The sequence below is a fragment of the Neolamprologus brichardi genome, chromosome 15 (genome assembly GCF_056152115.1).
Source record: "Neolamprologus brichardi isolate AB-2024 chromosome 15, ASM5615211v1, whole genome shotgun sequence".
In the NCBI taxonomy this organism is placed as follows: domain Eukaryota; kingdom Metazoa; phylum Chordata; class Actinopteri; order Cichliformes; family Cichlidae; genus Neolamprologus; species Neolamprologus brichardi.
In genome coordinates this window covers 22,404,062-22,426,085 of record NC_142118.1, presented here as the reverse complement: position 1 = coordinate 22,426,085, position 22,024 = coordinate 22,404,062, and the positions used below count along the sequence as shown (strand labels likewise).

Sequence of the window (22,024 nt, the reverse complement as noted above, 5' to 3'; positions counted from 1 at the left end):
CCTACTTGTTGTTACTGCGCATGCGCATAACTCAAAACGGCCATGTTTCCGGTGTTAATAGTACATGCCTATTATTTGATCTTCCTCCGATCTCGTGACGATCTTGTGTGTGCGAAAAAAAAAATTGTATTAAAAGTTTTACTTCTTTATTACAGTTGTTGTTAGTGAACAACGTTCTCTACAGCAACACAACTCATAACTTTTATTCACACCCTGTCCTGATACTTCTATTTAATTTGCTATAAACAATAACCATACACTGTTATTGCAATCTATACTACAGCTTAAAAGTTCGTAGAGAATTAGAAATGTCTTATTTTCTGACAACAGTGAAAATCTTTTTGATGTTTTACTAAATTTTCAGAAGCGTAAAGAAATATAAATAATTAATAGTAACATTTATCATAAATCGCAAATGAGATTTAGTGGAATATCGACATAAGTGTTGTTGAGACAACGACGGTCTCTCCGATTCTTTTTGTCTTGGTAGAGATCACGCAGAGATGTTTCCAAATTTCACACATTTTATTACCCATTTTCATTACAGATGCATCTGGAGATCAGCACACTGCATCCTGTGCAGTCCTACTCTAAAGCTGATCTGAAGAGTTTCACACAACAGTTACAGTTATAGTCTCTGGATTCTGATTCCTACAGTAAACCCCCAACAATGGAAAAACACTGGTAAAGTGGCCAGGGGTGCTGACACACTGACGCCCCTCTCCTTTTAAGGGAGATGCCCCTCACCCTCACTACATCTTGCTACTGTCCTGACGGTGGGGGTTAATTGCCCCACTTCCCTGTACCCCAGTTCTTTGTTCCCATCCCCTATTTTTTAATCTTACATCCTAAAAACAACAAAATCATACTACGACACACACTAATAAATTACATTCATTATTACCTCAATACCTAATACACAGTCCATTATTTCTACAGTGTACTGTTATGAAAACGACAGAATGATCATAAGACACTGTGGTAAAGTTTTACAGGTAGTTATGAATACAGGATAAACACTGTGGGCTCCAGGAGACGGGGCAGAGGTTGTGAAGGTTGTCTGGAGGCACACTCAGACACTGTCACAGAGGTTGTGGAGATCCGTAACGCTGAAATGTCTGCACGGAAACAGAGAGTGAGCAAAGGCAAGAAATGATGGAAAATGTGACATGACTGTGGCATGATATGCTACCTTGGTAATGCAATGATCTGGTTGTTTAGAAGCCAGCATGAAGACCTCCTGAGGAACAGGCGAGTAATCAGCTGATTGTTGACAAGTGACTGAAGGACAGGAAGGTGGAGGAGCATCCCCTGAAAAAGACAAGCACACAGACAACAACACAGGCATACACCGAAAGAGGAGAGAGAGAAAGAAGCAGGCCAGCAAAAGAGGGCAAGGGAACCATGACATCTACAGAGGCCCATTTTCATTTGGTACATTGTGGTACGAGATGTCAGTTTGTGAAGTTAGATCCCAACTTGTCAGTCAAGAAACCTTTTTCCAAAGATATCAGCACAAACCAAAATCATTGTGCAGATTAAAAACAGTGAATTATCAAAGTTTGTGATGGATCATCCCATTTTCAGTTTTTAATCTGATGTGTAGACATTTCCTAATGCATCATGGGTGATTTAACATAAATGATTCATTAAACACACATCTGTGAAAACATTACTGGTAAACATTGGTTAATATTACCTTAAAGCAAATGTACATTTACAATTAAGATAAGAATGTTTGAATCTGACCACAAACTTTTGAGCAGTAGTGTGTGTTGTATGCATGTGTCTGTCTGTATCTGATCAGCATTTTGTCATCAGTGTCAACAAAACGCTCATTTTTTCAGCTGTGTCTATCATCAAAATTGAGTTGGAGTGTTTTAACTCTGACGGCAATCTCTCCCTAACAAGTCCACTTTATTGTGTGCTCATTTTCTCCTATTAGTGGCTCACAGGAGTCTAACTTATGCACTTTATGCATGTTTCCTAATCTGTCACACTTATCAGTGGCTCATGGTTGCTTAAGGCCTATGTCTGTACTTGACCACAGAGGCAGAGCATCATTCAGCCCTGCCAGCTGCCTATGTTGGGAGCTTTCAAGGTTGACAGACTCCACTTTCTCTGCAGCAAGACAGCTCATAACGTTTTAACAGTGTCTCCCTGTCCAGATACTTCTATATATTCTGCTATAATAGATAACTATGCACTATCATTGCAATCAATCTACACTACATCTCAAAAGTTTGAAGTCAATTTTCACCTGGTTTATAACCATGTGATCTGTCCACACAGGAGCTATTGTTACTGAAAATGGGCCCATGTATAACTGTAGACATTTCCTAATGCATCATGGGTGATTTAACATAAATAATTCATTAAACACACATCGATGAAAACATTACTGGTAAACATTGTTTAATATTACCTTAAAGCAAATGTACATTTACAATTAAGATAAGAATGTTTGAATCTGACCACAAACTTTTGAGCAGTAGTGTGTTTTATATGCATGTGTCTGTCTATATCTGATCAGGATTTTGTCATCAGTGTCAACAAAACGCTCATTTTTTCAGCTGTGTCTATCATCAAAATTGAGTTGGAGTGTTTTAACTCTGACGGCAATCTCTCCCTAACAAGTCCACTTTATTGCGTGCTCATTTTCTCCTATTAGTGGCTCAAAGAAGTCTAACTTATGCATGTTTCCTAATCTGTCACGCTTATCAGTGGCTCATGGTTGCTTAAGGCCTATGTCTGTACTTGACCACAGAGGCAGAGCATCATTCAGCCCTGCCAGCTGCCTATCTTGGGAGCTTTCAAGGTTGACAGACTCCACTTTCTCTGCAGCAAGAAAGCTCATAACGTTTTAACAGTGTCTCCCTGTCCTGATACTTCTATATATTCTGCTGTAATAGATAACTATGCACTATCATTGCAATCAATCTACACTACAGCTCAAAAGTTTGAAGTCAATTTTCACCTGGTTTATAACCATGTGATCTGTCCACACATGAGCTATTGTTACTAAAGTGGGCCCATGTATAACTGTGTAGACATTTCCTAATGCATCATGGGTGATTTAACATAAATGATTCATTAAACACACATCTGTGAAAACATTACTGGTAAACATTGTTTAATATTACCTTAAAGCAAATGTACATTTACAATTAAGATAAGAATGTTTGAATCTGACCACAAACTTTTGAGCAGTAGTGTGTTTTATATGCATGTGTCTGTCTGTATCTGATCAGGATTTTGTCATCAGTGTCAACAAAACGCTCATTTTTTCATCTGTGTCTATCATCAAAATTGAGTTGGAGTGTTTTAACTCTGACGGCAATCTCTCCCTAACAAGTCCACTTTATTGCGTGCTCCTTTTCTCCTATTAGTGGTTTAAAGGAGTCTAACTTATGCACTTTATGCATGTTTCCTAATCTGTCACACTTATCAGTGGCTCATGGTTGCTTAAGGCCTATGTCTGTACTTGACCACAGAGGCAGAGCATCATTCAGCCCTGCCAGCTGCCTATGTTGGGAGCTTTTCAAGGTTGACAGACTCCACTTTCTCTGCAGCAAGACAGCTCATAACGTTTTAACAGTGTCTCCCAGTCCTGATACTTCTATATATTCTGCTGTAATAGATAACTATGCACTATCATAGCAATCAATCTACACTACAGCTCAAAAGTTTGAAGTCAATTTTCACCTGGTTTATAACCATGTGATCTGTCCACACCGGAGTGATTGTTACTGAAAATGGGCCCATGTATAACTGTAGACATTTCCTAATGCATCATGGGTGATTTAACATAAATAATTCATTAAACACACATCTGTGAAAACATTACTGGTAAACATTGTTTAATATTACCTTAAAGCAAATGTACATTTACAATTAAGATAAGAATGTTTGAATCTGACCACAAACTTTTGAGCAGTAGTGTGTGTTGTATGCATGTGTCTGTCTGTATCTGATCAGGATTTTGTCATCAGTGTCAACAAAACGCTCATTTTTTCATCTGTGTCTATCATCAAAATTGAGTTGGAGTGTTTTAACTCTGACGGCAATCTCTCCCTAACAAGTCCACTTTATTGCGTGCTCATTTTCTCCTATTAGTGGCTCAAAGGAGTCTAACTTATGCATGTTTCCTAATCTGTCACACTTATCAGTGGCTCATGGTTGCTTAAGGCCTATGTCTGTACTTGACCACAGAGGCAGAGCATCATTCAGTCCTGCCAGCTGCCTATGTTGGGAGCTTTTCAGGGTTGACAGACTCCACTTTCTCTGCAGCAAGACAGCTCATAACGTTTTAACAGTGTCTCCCTGTCCAGATACTTCTATATATTCTGCTGTAATAGATAACTATGCACTATCATTGCAATCAATCTACACTACAGCTCAAAAGTTTGAAGTCAATTTTCACCTGGTTTATAACCATGTGATCTGTCCACACATGAGCTATTGTTACTAAAGTGGGCCCATGTATAACTGTGTAGACATTTCCTAATGCATCATGGGTGATTTAACATAAATGATTCATTAAACACACATCTGTGAAAACATTACTGGTAAACATTGTTTAATATTACCTTAAAGCAAATGTACATTTACAATTAAGATAAGAATGTTTGAATCTGACCACAAACTTTTGAGCAGTAGTGTGTGTTGTATGCATGTGTCTGTCTGTATCTGATCAGGATTTTGTCATCAGTGTCAACAAAACGCTCATTTTTTCATCTGTGTCTATCATCAAAATTGAGTTGGAGTGTTTTAACTCTGATGGCAATCTCTCCCTAACAAGTCCACTTTATTGCGTGCTCCTTTTCTCCTATTAGTGGTTTAAAGGAGTCTAACTTATGCACTTTATGCATGTTTCCTAATCTGTCACACTTATCAGTGGCTCATGGTTGCTTAAGGCCTATGTCTGTACTTGACCACAGAGGCAGAGCATCATTCAGTCCTGCCAGCTGCCTATGTTGGGAGCTTTCAAGGTTGACAGACTCCACTTTCTCTGCAGCAAGACAGCTCATAACGTTTAACAGTGTCTCCCAGTCCTGATACTTCTATATATTCTGCTGTAATAGATAACTATGCACTATCATAGCAATCTACACTACAGCTCAAAAGTTTGAAGTCAATTTTCACCTGGTTTATAACCATGTGATCTGTCCACACCGGAGTGATTGTTACTGAAAATGGGCCCATGTATAACTGTAGACATTTCCTAATGCATCATGGGTGATTTAACATAAATGATTCATTAAACACACATCTGTGAAAACATTACTGGTAAACTTTGTGTAATATTACCTTAAAGCAAATGTAAATTTACAATTAAGATAAGAATGTTTGAATCTGACCACAAACTTTTGAGCAATAGTGTGTGTTGTATGCATGTGTCTGTCTGTATCTGATCAGGATTTTGTCATCAGTGTCAACAAAACGCTCATTTTTTTAGCTGTATCTATCATCAAAATTGAGTTGGAGTGTTTTAACTCTGACGGCAATCTCTCCCTAACACGTCCACTTTATTGCGTGCTCATTTTCTCCTATTAGTGGCTCACAGGAGTCTAACTTATGCATGTTTCCTAATCTGTCACACTTATCAGTGGCTCATGGTTGCTTAAGGCCTATGTCTGTACTTGACCACAGAGGCAGAGCATCATTCAGTCCTGCCAGCTGCCTATGTTGGGAGCTTTTCAGGGTTGACAGACTCCACTTTCTCTGCAGCAAGACAGCTCATAACGTTTTAACAGTGTCTCCCTGTCCTGATACTTCTATATATTCTGCTGTAATAGATAACTATGCACTATCATAGCAATCTACACTACAGCTCAAAAGTTTGAAGTCAATTTTCACCTGGTTTATAACCATGTGATCTGTCCACACAGGAGTGATTCTTACTGAAAATGGGCCCATGTATAACTGTGTAGACATTTCCTAATGCATCATGGGTGATTTAACATAAATAATTCATTAAACACACATCTGTGAAAACATTACTGGTAAACTTTGTGTAATATTACCTTAAAGCAAATGTAAATTTACAATTAAGATAAGAATGTTTGAATCTGACAAACAATAATAGTGAGTGTGCAGAATATATTACCTATCCTCAGTTTGTCATATTTAATGTCAGCTTACTAGCCTAATAGTTTTCCAAATACAGCAGCGCTAACCAGCATAATTTTTTCAAGTAATATAAACATCTATTTTATATATTACCTTTTTAAACATCCTATTTTTTCTTTCTAATGTCATTAAAAGTTTGCGCATTTGTATAACAACAGGACCTCCAGATCTTTTCAGCTTTTAGGTTTTTTCTCAGCGTCACACATAGTTTAGTTTTGATCTCTTTCAATAAGAAAGTCAAATCTTCAGACCTTAAAACAATTTCTTTCAATCATTCCAATATTTTTAATCTCCTGTAATATAATTGCAGTTAACCAGGGCTTAGCTACTCTGGTCTACAGTGATTTTGGGGGTGTGGGTTTTTTTTTTTTCCACAGGTGCAGAGCTTTTTTCTACAAAATGAACAGTAATGTAGACTGATAAGTAACTAAACATTCAACACAGTGATCAGTAGAGAAGAAATAAAATAATCTATTTCAAAATTTCTAGTTCAGATCAAAATTATTGTTGTGATTAAGGAAACAGTAAATTTGGCCACATTATTGTCCTGATTCTCCAATTTCCCTGTCCAATGTGACTAAACCAAATTCAACTTTTCTTTCTTTCCTTTTTAAATAAAAGCAGATGCACCCCCAGATATTTCTTACAGTAAGAGTCCTCGACCAAGCTTTCAAAAGAAACATTTTTTTCTTTCCTCAATTTTGAGACCAACTGAACCCACAAACCTGAAGCTCCAGACCCCAAACTAACCAAATGTAATGTTTCCTTAATCAGCACAGTAATTTTTAACTCTGTGTGTTATGTTTACTCACAGTTTTGGTGCTTGCTTCTTCGACTTGATCCACGATTAGCTCTGCACCATCGCTCTGCTGTTTTCTCTCTCCTCATGTTTCTCCTTCATGCGTCCTGTCCTCAGATATAATCCAAACAGCTGCCTCCTTGTTTTCTCCTTGACTTGTATTCGTAAAAATTTCAGTTAAATGAAGAGAAATCCAGAAAAGTTATCCTGCTTCAAACACTCTTCCAGTTGCTTGTCTTCTTGTCCTCCTTTAAATGTGCATTTTTGTATATTTGTATTTATTTGACTTCATATTGCCATGACAACACAGCACCGAGCATCAGGGTAGATTAAAGCAGGAAGTTCTGTCCTCTGCAGAAATGCTGGTGTTCCATAGTGATGTAAAAGTATGGTAATAATATTTAAACAGACACTCACTGATCCTGTAAGAGCAGGAATTTAACTACAAACCCTCATAGTTCCCATCAGTATCATTCATTCTGCTCTGCTGCAATGGTCACAGTGGCTGGTTTAAGTACGTTTGCCCCATAGAAATCCACTGATGTTCAGTGAGTCCCTTTGATACATATTTAGACCTTCATAATTTTCAGGGTGCATGAGTGTTATATCTCCATCTTAAGTTTCACATTAATCTGACAAAGAAATATGTGGTGTACTTACACAGCAGCCACAGGACAGATGTACCCTTCATTCTTTCACTTGGTCATATTTGACTGAGACTTAATAACAACACTTCACTCAGTTTACAGTAAAATGAAACTCGCGTCCCCTCCCTTTGTGTTTTTTTTTTTTGTTTGAATACAACAAAAGACCCTTTTCCATTCCATAGAAGCAGAGAAATTACGTATTAAGAGATTTGATTGGACCACAACCTTAAGTTAACCATCAGCTCTCAGGGTATGTGTGTTTTGCTGTTTTCAGTCATTGATTTATATTTTTCAGTATTGGCCTCTGTTTGGGGTTTCTTGAATGGCAATCAGTAATAAAGACAAGGTGGGAGTTTTGGCTCAGACAATAGTAAAGATCCAAAGCGCACAAAGTATGACTGCTATAGCTGTAAAACAGTGTCTCATGGGCCCCGGCTGGTTAAGGATGTTGTCTGTTTTTGTGTTCTCTTCACCTGCTGTTTCTGAAAGTGTTGGGCAGGTCCTGTCCAGACCCACCCACTGGGTGGAGTCCTCAGGTTCCCACTTCACCTGTCACACCTGTTACTCATCCAGCATCCAGCATTTAAGGAACAGCTTGAGCTAGTGACAGCTAAATGAAGCTTCATGAAGTCTTTCAGCCAATTTGATTGCAAAAGAGTTTAATCCTCAGACCTCCCTCGCCACCTGCTGGTCAAAAACTGCCAAACACACAGACTTATCACTCTTCATTTTAAGTGCAGTCTTACATGTTGTGTTGTTTTTTTGTTTTGTTTTGTTTTGTTTGTTTGTTTTGTGTTTTTTTACTATGGACGTAAAGTTTGTCAATAAAGATTGACTCATTTACTGATCAGTTAAATTACAGATATTTGATTTTCAGATATCATTAAATAAAGCTGTTGTAAAACGAATCATAAATGATCAGACAAAAAAAAATAGGGCAGAAGCACTGGGACATCAATGACACAAAAAGTAGTGTGTACTATATTCAAAAGGAAAGCAAGACAACCAATGGAACAAAATGTTAACAGAGAATAGAACAAAAGGCAGCCAACATCCAAAGAGGATCAAAAGCACTGGCAGCAATAGGGACCTGTAGCCCCTAAAGCACCCACACCCATAGCTATATAATAATGATGATAATATTAATAATAATAATAATAATAATAATAATAATAATAATAATAATAATAATAATAATAATAATAATAATCATGATGATAAAGGGTTTTCAGTAATAGGATCAAATTTGGAGACTGTATTCTAAAGACTCCAGTCATTTGTTTTTATTGTTGTGCTTTTTGTTAAGGACAGTTAAAGACACTAAAATGTCATTTAGTGCTTTTATTATTATTTAATTATGATCATATTAGTTGACTTTATCCCAAAAACCAGCTAACATGAGAAAAGTATAACAACACATTGTTGACAAACATGACACTCAAAATCACATTTTTTATTAGTATTCGTGTGAGCCTTTTAGTGATATCAGCAGTGATGCTGGCACATTTGGGGAGAACTGTCTTTATCTGAATCTGGACATAGGCACACACAGCAGGGAAAAGCAGAGAGAGGGTGAGGTAGACCTTTGACCTTTTAACTTGTCAAATGTTTTAAATACTGAGCTTCAGCAAACACTGAATGTGAAATTATTTCATATCACTTTATATCTTTTTTTTTTTTATCTCAAAGGCAAATGTCTCTTACACTGTATGTAATGATGCATTATCTATCAAATAGATAAATATTGTTTATCTAAATATTGTCTGAAAATGAAAGCTTACTTATACGATATGGGTAAAAAGAAAATCCCAAGATGTAAAAATTGTAATAAAATAAGAAGAGTAATACATTAAATACTATTTTATTGGGGGAGAAAACAGGCAAAAAACAGGCTGACGTTTGCTAAATGGGTAAAACTGGGCAGAAATGATACAAACACATAAAATCCTTTTATAGTAACACTATAGACCAACTTACCTCGGTATATATAATGCATGATGCAACAAACACAGCAGTATTATTAATCCAAAATACTGACATTTCTTTTCAGGTGCATTCTGCTGCTGATACTTATATACTTTAAGTATCAGCTTTACTTTATATAGTTTTTACTTGAAGAACTTGAGTAGTTTCTCCCACACTGAAAACACTTTAATGATAACATTATTTTAACATTAGCTAAAAAGATTGATTCAGGACAGATAATTAGTTATTTTAAACATTAGCAGTCCTTCACAAAGACAGAATAGCCTGTCTATTTTCTCCTGCTCTCTCTATGTCTCACTCCTCTTCCTCCTCCTTTTCCTCGCACACTGCTGAGTTTGTCCTGTCTGATCATCACAGGTGGAAGGCCTCTGTCTGATCAGCACTCACCTCAGAAATTTCTCAGTCTGTCCTGACTCTGGACACTTGCATTTTTCAAGCATGTAAATCAAATGTGTGATACGCTGCAGGATTAAAACACAAGTATAATTTATAAATACATGTTATACTTTTATTTTACAAAGAAAACAAGAGAAGGGAAATGTGCAGGACAGACAGAAAGGTGGCAGGCTCAGAGAGCATACAGTACTACAAAAAGAGCACAAGGAGTATTTCCTGTTCGTGTAAGTATTTGTGTTATTAGGGGTACTAAATAAAATTAGGGCTAAGTTTAAAGTGGTTAAGATACTACACTGGCCAAACGCCCCTGTGAATAAACTACCATTCTTTTAACTTAACGAGTGAACTGTCTGCACGTTTCTCCTTAAAACAAACGTACGTTTGACTTGACACCACCAAACAAAACCTGCACAATAAACAAACTCACATTAACATTGGTGTAATCGATCCTGATGTTTGTATGGGACTGTAAAAGTGATATTCAGTTGAGTGTCATGGTCCTCCTGTCCTCCACGGCTTTCTGTCAAGGTTTAGGCAGCATTCACAACCTGTCTACATTTTTCAGATTGAAGCAAAGGACCTTGTATGAAAAGCGGTTCATTACTAGAAACTTTTTAACACAGTCATCTTTGGTGACATCTGGCAAAAAATATGAAGAGCAGCTTGAATCTACAACTTGTAATATTTTGCTACATTATGACTGTACAGAAGAGGATTGGGAGCACTGGAAAAAAAAACGTGGGCAAGTCTTTTTTTTTTTCCTTTTCCAGAATTGTGAGCTTTTTCTCACTGACTTTAATCTCAGAGTTGTGAAAAAAAGAAAAAACATAAGACGTGCCCACTTTTTTCTTTCTTTCCAGTGGCACTTCCAGTGGCTCTTCCGTCGTATATTTCCTGTTGGCTGTCCCGTATCTTATTTCAGCTTCAAACGGGCACATACAGCCAAGGTAATTTGGAAAGCTGGATGATTTTATGCATTTACATACAACTTGAACGCTACGAAAACAGGTATTTACCCCAAAACAAGTTTTCAAGTCTAAGACGTTAGATAAACTTTTAAGTTAACCTTTTCATTGATTCGCAGTGTGCTCGCTGAATGACTCGGCACTTTTTGTGTTTCATGCTACATTTTCACGATTTAAACAGCATAAAACACATAAATAGACCTATGTCGGGCATTGTCTGGCCCGCGGAATATTTTTTGCTAGTAAGTGTCTGTTTGCCTTTTTTATCGAACTGTCAATTTTGAGTTTTAACCAAACCGCTAGCTAGTAACTCCGAACGGCTATGTTTCCGGTGTTAATAGTACATGCCTATTATTTGGTCCTACCCCAATCTCGTGCTTTCGAAAAAAGGATTGTATTAAAAGTTTTACTTCTTTATTACAGTTGATAATTGTTTTCCTCAAGCTGTTATCAATTTGTTATAAAGCTGCGTTCAGCTGCGCCATTTTCACAAGTCACTGCCAAAAACTGATTGCAGCTTCTACCTTGTTATCGGAATGTTGTTTGTGGCTTAAAATGACTTGATATCATTCATGAGGGATACATTTGACATGTGCGTCACATATTATAGACCAACAAGTTATCTTTTTTTTAAGCTTAGTAACTTAATTACTTCTGCTTGCAATACATATTGTTTTTGTGATATTTACGTTTAAGCACTTGGTAAAATATTGCAAACCCTTTCACGCGTGGAACATTATTCTTTTATATCTTTATTTGCAGCTTTCTGACATGAAAAAGCATGGTGGAATATCTTGCTGAACTGAACTTTTTTTCTCATAGAGAATTATATTTTATACAGTGATGCAAAAAACAAAAATGCCCAGTGGCTGAAAAACGGGAGTGTTAATCTTTGTTCTTGTCATTTCAGTTTGTGAAAATGGCTGTTAAGCACTATCTGATAATCCTGATTCTGGCGGTGTCTGTGTTGGCAGGTGAGCATCATGGTGAGTTTGTTCTGTAAATCATTGTAAAACCGCTCACACCCTGTCAGATCTGGACACAGTTATTTAATCAATACTACAGACACATACAGTGGGATGCAAAAGTTTGGGCAACCTTGTTAATAGTCATCATTTTCCTGTATAAGTCGTTGGTTGTTACAATAAAAATGTCAGTTAAATATATCATATAGGAGACACACACAGTGATATTTGAGAAGTGAAATGAAGTTTATTGGATTTACAGAAAGTGTGCAATAATTGTTTAAACCAAATCAGGCAGGTGCATAAATTTGGGCACCACAAAAAAAGAAATGAAATCAATATTTAGTAGATCCGCCTTTTGCAGAAATTACAGCCTCTAAACCACATGTGTCAAAGTCAAGGCCCGCGGGCCACATCCGGACCGGCGTGCATTTATATCCGCCCCGCGAGATCATTTTATATAGATTTATTATTATTGTTATGCATGACCCGGCGATATGAGGCGCTAATAACACACAAACTACAGATCCCATAATGCAGCGCTGCAGCCTCCTTGCAGAACGCTAGGCTACCTTGGAACATTCCCCCGTCATTCAGGTCAAACTTCTGTTAGCTAGCCCCTCACAATGGCGAAGAGAAAAGTTGATTCTGAAAACTGAGCCTTTCACAACCGGCTGCAGGAGACTGAACATATGTTTACAAACATTGCTGGTAAACCTGTATCTTATTTGTGGAGCTAATGTGGCTGTAATTAAGGGGTTTAATTTAAGACGGCACTACGAGTCAAAACATAAGCTGAAAACTGAGCCCGTGGCCTTCCATTTTCTCAATATGTTTCTAACTGTGGAAACAGACAGCTTAAATCTCTGAGACAGCTTTCTGTATCCTTCCCCTAAACCAGTGGTTCCCAAACTTTTTTTGCTAGGCCCCCCTTTGTTTTACAAGAAAAATGTTTGCGCCCTCCCCCCACGCGTGCGCACAAACACATCCTCCAACAACACGCACCCATATTTTGCTCCATTGCGGTTTATTTCACACCTCAAACATTTAGTAAACAATTAAGCAAATACAAGTAACCTGCAAGAAATGACAGGTATAATAAAATAAACTACTAACTCTTTTACGCTACCTCCACACCTACACGGGTATTTTTGAAAACGCAGCTGTTTCGTCCACACGGTAACAGCGTTTCGAATCACAGAAAACTGAGATTATTTAAAACTCCTTTTTTGCATTTACATGTGGACGAGGAATACAGAGTTTGTCACGCAACGTCAAAGGTATGTGCCTTTTTTCACGTCATGCTGTGCGCCACGTTATTGTTTACATGAGATGAATTGCAGAATGGCAGATAGGCAGATTAACAGTTTTATTTTATCTCTATCTGCAGGTTTTACACGCTTACATATACACACGCAATTACTGTCCCTCTGTTTAGAAGGGCAGAGGCGTCACGGTGTAATTATTTCACGTGTAGTTGTTTTTTTTCCTGTGTAATAATTTTCAACATTGCTGTCAATACATTTTTCAAAAAATGCCTCTCTGTGCAAAATGGGTTTAAAAATATAAACAACTGTGGGATGCTGTTTGTCCGTGATTTGAACTGGGGGAACAAATCGTGGCAGGATCAGCCTGATATTATTTGTATTCCACTGTAACTTTACTGTATAAAGAGCAAACATCTCCAAAATGTCAGGAGTAGTTAGTCATTACAACAAGTGTTTGTGAACTAAAAATCAAGAATGTGGGATACTGTTTGTCCGTGATTTGAACAGCCCAGCGCTGCTCCCGACGCAGGGAAAACCAATTCTGTGGGGGAGACCTACTTCGGCACTTGTGCAGGTGAAGCCAAAGGGAAGATATGCTTCACCATATTTTCTAGTCTTTGGCTTAGAATGAAGTTGGTTTGGAAACATATTCAGCGATGCTTCATCTCCTGCTTTGTGTTTGTGTGGGAGCCCCGTGCTAGCAGTGTCCAAGCGTTTTTTGTTTTGAGACCCCCATTGCTACTCTTCAGAGAAAATTAAAAGAGGGAAACTTACAATTGGTCCCCTTAAATACTCTTTTTAATTATTGGATTCACCTGTGTATGTAGGTCAGGGGTCACTGAGCTTACTAAGCCAATTTGAGTTCCAGTAATTAGTTCTAAAGGTTTTGGAATCAATAAAATGGCAACAGTGCCCAAATTTATGCACCTGCCTGATTTTTAAACAAATATTGCACACTTTCTGTAAATCCAATAAACTTCATTTCACTTCTCAAATATCACTGTGTCTCCTATGATATATTTAACTGACATTTATTATTGTAACAACCAATGATTTATACAGGAAAATAATTACAACAACAGTAATGGTAATGATGTAATTTCTTGAAGCAGTTAAGTTGTTAATTTTCAACCAAAAAAATAAGATTTGACAGATCAAGAATTTAAGAGTAATTTAATTGAGATTATTTGTGAAGGGTTTTATTATTTTAAATAATAATTTAGGTAATGTCAGCACAGATTATGAAGTTAAAATACACATTAGAATAACAGACAAGAACTGCCACATTAGAATTACACATTTGTATTAGTTTCCCTAAAAAAATGAGGCACTGTGAAGAAGATTGCCTACAATTTAAAATTGACCTCACAGCCGGCTACAAAAATGTAAGAATATTTGAAATCATTATTATGAAATTAGAACATTCAAAGTTTTTCATCTTTCCCCAGTCACAAAATCTGTTGCCTGTCATCCAACATCAACACTGCTCTGCCTCTGCAACATCACCTCCTAAACTGTCTTGCTCAGGCCTGAAACATGTTTTGCTGTTCAGTTGTGGATTTCACCCTTTATTTTCTCAGATTAGTTCTCCCCACTCTACTCCCTGCTCAGTTCAGATACATTTCCCCATTCACATTGCTTCTCCACGCACTTGGTAATGTAATCCCCCGATTTGCTCAGGCTCAAAATCCTATCATCAGCCTGGCAGTAGTCACTAATTTTTTATCTACCTATAGTCCCATTTATTTTATTTTTGCAATCATATTTAGCTAGCTTTTGCTCATGTTATAGCAGCCTGCATGTAAAATGTGTGTAAACAATCATGTTGCTGGACTATCGAGTGTCACACAATAGTAGTTTTACATTAATTTCTATAGGGTCAAAATGACGTCCTCGCTGGTTCTAGGTAAAAGTGGTCATAATATTTTTTTTTCCTTTCGATCCTACACACCCCAAAATTCAGTATTTGATGAATGACCCCATTTTAGGAAAAATTGTGCAATATAAGATCATGGGGTTTTAATTTAAAAAGTTACAGGATTTTTAAAAAGCCAATGGGTCAAAGTGACCCAGTTGGCATTTCTAGTGTTAAAAGGATATGCTTTTATCTCTCTTTGCTATTTATCAAGTGCGTTTGTTGTACGTTTGGCATTATTCAAAGTATTGAAACCGTTGTCCTTTGAAAGCTGTGACAGGTTCCAGCACAACCAATGACCCTGAAATGGATCAGCTGAAGGTGGGGGATGATTCTGCTCCTTCAGTACAGGAAAATGTCGCAGCTGAACCTGGAGAGACTGTCATTCTCCCTTGCAGAAATCCTAAAAATATTCCAGTCAAGGTTTTGGAGTGGCACAGAGCCAACAGTAGTCAGTATGTGCTCAGCTATCGCGATGAACAACTTGATTCAGAAGACCAAGATCCATCTTTTATCAACCGAGTGGATGTGAAGGACAGAAATATGACGCATGGAGATTGGTCTTTGATTATGAAGAATGTAACAACTAATGACACAGGGATATACGAGTGCAGAGCCTTTCAGAGTGGACCAAGCCGCATGAAGAGAGAAGTTCTTGTCGTCAGCATTGTCAACCTGAAAGTCGCTCACTCTGGTGAGTTTATAAAGATAAATAAGAAATTTTGTTATAAAGATGTTGCAGAGGGCACTTTTCTATAAGATGATGTCTAACAAAAGTCCAATCATACACCTATGTCTGCAGGCCAAAAACCTGGCGAGAAGATTGATGGACTGAAAGTGGCCCTGTATGTTGGAGACGGGGTGATTATAACTATTGCTATTGCTATTGCAGTTGCAGTTTCAGTTACAGTAACGGCTGGAATTTGTATCTATAAAAGACATTCTCGTAATTCTCAAGGGGTAATATAGAAAAGTACACAATTTTTTAACAAAGGAAATGAATTCTGCTCTTCAGTCATGACCTATCTGAACCTGGGATGGGAGGAAACGAGGATGGATGTGTTGGACTGAAGACCGAATACTGGCGCCGTGTGTCTGTTTGCATTGCTCTCAGCCTTCACAGAAAGGATAACTTGATCAAAATCTACCAGTGCTGAGGTTACAGGACACGCTTGTGTGCAGCTTCAAAAGATTAGAATTTCTAACACACAACTAAATTCAAATTTAAGAAACAAAAGTGACAGTGCCCGTTTTTTAACTAATTTTCCCCAGAGGTCTGGTGGTCCCTCTCTGAAGCCAGACTATTTATAACAGTTCCCAGAAAACTGAGTAATGAGTTAAACTCAGTCATCCAGATTTATTTGGATTTGGATTTATTTGGGAATTGTGCTCACTATCTTGATCTTTTAGAGCACAGGTAACAGACTCCAGTCCTCGAGGGTCGGTGTCCAGAAACTTTTCCATGTGCAGCACACCTGAATACAATTATTCAGGTGGCTCAAGAGTTGGCAGTTCGTCTTGTAATCGGAAGGTTGCCGGTTCGAGCCCCGGCTCTGACAGTCTCGATCGTTGTGTCCTTGGGCAAGACACTTCACCCGTTGCCTAATGGTGGTGGTCGCTCACTCTGGTGAGTCAGTGCGTCCCAGGGCAGCTGTGGCTACAATGTAGCTTGCCATCTCCAGTGTGTGAAGGTGTGTGTGTGTGAATGGGTGGATGACTGAATGTAGTGTAAAGCGCTTTGGGGTCCATAGGGACTAAGTAAAGCGCTATACATTAGCAAGACTCTATAGAACCTGACTGCATGCTGAGGTGCATTTCAGCCATTTGATACATGTTACAGGAGCTCAAGAGTGAACGAACATGGTGCTGTAAATGTAAAAATAAATGCAGTCAAGTCGTGCTAATGACCTACAAAATTTATTCAGGTGTTTTGCAGCAGGGACACATGGAAAAATTTCAGGGCACCGACCCTTGAGGACTGGAGTGTGGCACCCCTGTTTTAGAAGCAGTTTGTGTCTGAGAAGGTCTCAAACAAAAAGATGGAGGAGACAAGACAACATTCTGAAGTGATGAGAAAAGAAACTGTGGATGAGATGCAGTGACAAAGACAGCAGTGAGTGGTTCCACTTCACTAAGAATAATTTCTTCCAACTTTCCTTTGATAATCAAAATATAATTAAAATGTTGTCACTGTTTTACTTTGTACTGTGCATAATGACAATTGGTCCCTTTCCCACCTATGTCTTCAACCAATCAGCACACAAGCTTGTTCCTTCTGAGTCGGTTAAATTGTGACGGTGCTCAGCTGAGAGTTATGTAAACAGACACCAAAGCCAGAGCAAAAATTCAAGAAAAGGAAGTAAAATGAAATGTTTTTTGTGACTTTATCTTTCAAAAGTCAGCTTTTAAACTGTCCCTTCCACGAACGCTAATTGATATCAAGTTGAATTACCTGTTTTTCCATGTTGACATTTTTCTTTCTTTCGTGGAGCTTTTTCACTTTTTGCTCTTCTGAAGTTTTTCAAGAAATTGCTTTCTAATGAAGAAAGTCATTTGTGTTTGAACCTTCCATAAGGTACCCTGTGGAATTCAATACGCCAATGGCAGAGTCCTACTGGAGGATATTGCAAACATTTTTACTCTTTTTTTTTTATTATTTTTATTTTTATTTTTTAATGAAAATGAAGTTGTTAATTTTGTCATTTTGTTCATTGTCACACATATGGGCAGCAATGGAAAACATTTTACTCAGAAGAGATGGCTGTTGAAAACGGCACGTGCTTTTTATTTTTCTTTTTTTGTAAACCTGGCTGTAATATGACCAACACTAGCAGGAAAAAGTACAAGATCAACAAAAGCAAGAAAATGATTCATTAAGAGAGAAGAAGGCTTTGCTGGCTGATGACACTCCAGAAGAAATTTAGCTGGGTTGCAGACAAAAAAATCATCAAATAGATGTAAAAATGCCACGTCGACTCAACTTCATGGTCATTTTGGAGAAAAGTTTGGAGATGCAACAGGACTACACATGTTTGAAGCTCCTCATCAAAAATTACCTGACGTCCTGAAGTGTGACTGAATGGATCTTGTCCTTGACTACATACCAGCGTACTCAATCAGCGTGAGGCTAAAAGTGTCCCTACCAGCCTCACAACTGAAGACACCGTCAGAAATAGCAGTCTGGAGTGATCTACTGAAAGGTAAATACTGTTTAACTGAAAAGTCCCACTGGCATGCTAATCTGAAGACAGTTAAGCAGTTAACATTAGTTTCTCTTAAAGCAGAGGTTTCAAATTTAAACTCCTTAAGAAGAAAACCACCTCAAGACACGTGTGTAGTTCATTGACAGGCTTTAATCTAACAGTTTTCTCTTGTACATGTACAGATCACAAACTGTCAACAAAAAGGTGCTTATTCAGCAAACAGCTTAATCAGTAATGCTTCCCGATTACACAAAGGCAGCCATATAGCCAACCCACAACAATATGTTTCACAAGCCTGAAAATGAGTCTTTTAGTTCTTGCACAGATTCCCACGCAACTCAAAGTGAAAGCTTCACAGGCCTGAAGCAAGCAATTCAATGACTTAATTCGTTTAGCTGTACCACACATTCCTCCTGCTGCTAAAACCATCTGGAAAACATACAACTTCAAACAAACTTTGCTATGATAAAAACTGACTTCACAGCCATATTTTGCTGTAGTTCCATTCATCTTTTTGCTTCAGTGATGTTCTTTATATCTCCATCACTCACTGCTGCAGGTAGCCAGGCCAAACTGTTTCTCAAAGTTTTCTGTTTGTGATTTTGTGTTTTAGATCGTCACGTGGAGTTCTGGCATGAGCCATCAATATGGAGCTTCCCTGTCTTTCCCAGCCTTATAGATACATCCAAGGTGAGTGACCTGTTGGCCGCATGCTGCTTAGTTTGTTTGCCTTGAGGGGTTTTTGGTTTTTTTTTGGGAACTAGACAACCAGACAACCAGCCCAGAAACACTACTTACTTGAACAAATTATTACTATTTTATTAATGTACGAGGCCAGTAAATTGTTGTTTCTCAGATTTATGATGGCACCCGTCACTAGTTGGGGCTTTGACAGTTTTGGACAAACGTAACACCGATGACAGCCGTGACAACCAGTGACATTTTGAAGGACTGTGACAATAACAAATAATTAGAAAATAAGTGGTTGTAAACTCACGTTAAACCACCTGATATCTCACAGGTGTGAAATGTGAGGGGGGGAAATAAGAAAGCAAACCAACTATACATTTCAGGAATATTTAAAATAAAATTTTACCATTGAAGAAATTCACTACACCTTTTGGATGCAGACTACTTTAAGAATAGTATTTAACCTCCTCCGTTACACAGACTGATTATATTTTAATGTTTTCAGAGTGTTTTTGTACTTTTTCCCCTCCTGCTTAAACAGCTAGAAAATTATTCACCAGCAATATTCCTTACACGAGTACATTAATTGTCTCTCTTTGTTAAAGACGTTGATGAAAAATCCTGTCACCAGGGGGTGACTGCCCTGACCGCAAAAAAAGATTTTTGGCCTTCTAGAAGTCTATGACCTCCGACCTTTGAGTATTTTCTGACGAGTTCATGAGCTCAGTCACTCGCTTTGTGTTATACTTAATACTAAAAGGAGGATTATCCAGGAAATACCTGCATAAGCATTATGTGAGGGGTCAGATCCACCTGCTTTTTAAAGACTGACCATTGAGGACTGAGATCTGAAAAGTTTTCTGTTCATGGCTTCAAAATGTTAATCTGAGCCATTTAATCATCACTTTTACCTTATGTAATGATCCTGTGTGATGTTGGAAAATACAGATTTGGTCAGTTTGGTCAGTCACTTAAAAAGCTAAAAGTCACAAACTGATATCATCTAGGAGCTCTAATGAGGCAGGAATGGATCTCCATGAATCAGGATTTGACCCAGACACTGATGTCCATCATGCCACATAATTGATAATAATCAGTTTTATCATGTATTTGTTTGTTTGTTTTTTTCCCCACAGGAAAGAGGAAATGAGGGGTGCATGTCCTTCGTGCACTGATGGAGATGTTTACGAGGCTAAGGAGAAACCTGAACACTTTTCCCAGATGTTCAGGACATGAAGAAAGGGCGGCTGCTGCACAGAACCAGAATCAGGCAATCCACGTTTGTTTTCTAAAGAGGATTTCTACCCAAAGTTGGGCAGATTTTCTCAAAGAAAATGCTCCTGTGTCTCCACCAATGGATAAAAATATTGTATTTTAAGTCTGTAAAATATTCTGTTTACTATTATAATGATGTGTATGTGTAGTCTTAAATCTTCTTTGATAATAGGCTTTTTAACAAAACTGGCTGATTTTAATGCTGTTAACTGTGCAGTTAAGTGATCATGCTCATTTAATCAAATTAAAACCTACTGATGTTCTGACCTTCATAGTCAATCTAGTATCTAACTGTAGTAGTATGTTACAAGCAAAATGTATTTTAAGTATCACAATTACTCTTATAATCTCATACAATGTTGTGAATCAATGTTTGTTTCATTTGTACAGTCATTAGCAGCAGTCTTTAAGCAATTAGTTAGCAACTTGCAGTTATCTATAGAAAGAGATATTATGTAAAAATGCAAAAAAAAATCTGAGCTAATAGACTCAACATTTAATATAGCATCATGCACGCACTCATACATTACTTTTATTTCTATAGAAATCTGTATTAGGACCTGTGTTTAACTGTATTTTAAATAAATTAACCTTAAAAAAAGAATTCTTTGTTTACCTCAAACATTCAGGCGATCATACTTTATGATCGCTGAGATTTTGATGAAGTGATAAATGGATAAAATTCTGATGTTCTGAACCGAGACCAACAAGGTCCAATCCAGCCCACTAGACTGCTTTTCAAATTTTGAAGACTGCAGAGAATTGATTGTTCTCTATAAATTGTGAACCCATGTGACCACAAACTTACTCGTTTCAGTTTTTCTGTAATTTAGCCTTTTTTTCTTGAGACCTCACAGGTTTTTTAAGGCATGCTTATTAAATATAAATCAACAGTAATTAATTATTATGGAATAATTTAATGTCCTGGCTCACTTGAGATCAAACTGAATTCTATATGGTTCATGGACTTGAACACCTCTGGAGTGCAATAGTACCTATGCAAACCACAGCTTATGATACAAATTCAGGTCAGTTTATTTATGTAGTGAACTTTTATGGTAATAATAATAATAATAATAATAATACATTTTATTTATGAGCGCCTTTCAAGTCACCCAAGGACACTTTACAATAGGATAAAACACTTAGTAAAACAATGACAGAATAAGAACAATAAAACAAAAGCACAAGATAAAATTAACAAACAGTGGATTCACAGTGAATATGCAGATTTGAACAGATGAGTTTTGAGTTGGGATTTAAACTGGGGGAGAGGACCAGTGTTTCTTATTTCTGGAAGCAGAGCAGCTGAAAGCTCTGCTTCCCATGGTGGTGAGGCGGAAGGAAGGTACAGCAAGCTGGATAGAAGAAGAACGAAGTGAACAGGCAGAACAGGTAGTGGTTAACAGGTCAGAAAGGTAAGGAGGAGCAAGGTTATGAATGGCCTTGAAGGTGAGCAGAAGAATTTTGAATATTATCCGGAATTTCACAGGGAGCCAGTGAAGTTCCTGAAGAACAGGGGTGATGTGCTGGTAGGAGGGGGTTCTGGTGATAATACGAGCAGCAGAGTTCTGAACCAGTTGAAGCTTACGGAGGGATTTTTGGGGGAGACCATGCAAAAGAGAATTGCAGTAGTCAATACGGGAGGTAACAAGACTGTGGACAAGAATGGACGTAGACTGGGTGGAAAGAGAAGGAAGCAATCTGTTAATGTTACGTAGATGGAAGTAGGCAGAACGGGTGAGATTATTGATGTGAGATTTATAGGAAAGTGAACTGTCTA

General features: G+C 37.7%; 1 protein-coding gene and 1 long non-coding RNA gene across 3 annotated transcripts; both read left to right on the top strand.

Annotated features, from left to right (window-relative positions):
• The first annotated feature begins 11,008 nt into the window (after positions 1-11,008).
• Positions 11,009-17,796, top strand: LOC102782443 (uncharacterized). The gene is made up of 4 exons (XM_087852427.1): positions 11,009-11,167; positions 11,836-11,911; positions 15,345-15,767; positions 15,876-17,796. Exons 1-4 carry the CDS (start codon positions 11,057-11,059, stop codon positions 16,040-16,042), a joined length of 777 nt encoding a protein of 258 aa, XP_087708553.1. The 5' UTR covers positions 11,009-11,056; the 3' UTR covers positions 16,043-17,796.
• A 42-nt stretch (positions 17,797-17,838) lies between these two features.
• On the top strand, positions 17,839-20,845 carry LOC148098501 (uncharacterized). 2 transcript variants are annotated; one of them, XR_015720707.1, is made up of 3 exons: positions 17,839-18,273; positions 18,890-18,966; positions 20,103-20,845. It is a non-coding gene; the product is annotated as an uncharacterized LOC148098501 (long non-coding RNA). The 2 variants fall into 2 exon arrangements; XR_015720708.1 differs by lacking the exon at positions 20,103-20,845 and adding an exon at positions 19,572-20,091.
• Positions 20,846-22,024: the final 1,179 nt, after the last annotated feature.

Excerpts from the sequence above, each read along its gene's own strand:
- LOC102782443 (XM_087852427.1), top strand. The coding sequence starts at position 11,057 with ATGACTCGGCACTTTTTGTGTTTCATGCTACATTTTCACGATTTAAAC. Across the intron at positions 11,168-11,835 it reads CCGCGGAATATTTTTTGCTA|TTTGTGAAAATGGCTGTTAA; the intron begins GTAAGTGTCTGT and ends TTGTCATTTCAG. Across the intron at positions 15,768-15,875 it reads CCTGAAAGTCGCTCACTCTG|GCCAAAAACCTGGCGAGAAG; the intron begins GTGAGTTTATAA and ends CTATGTCTGCAG.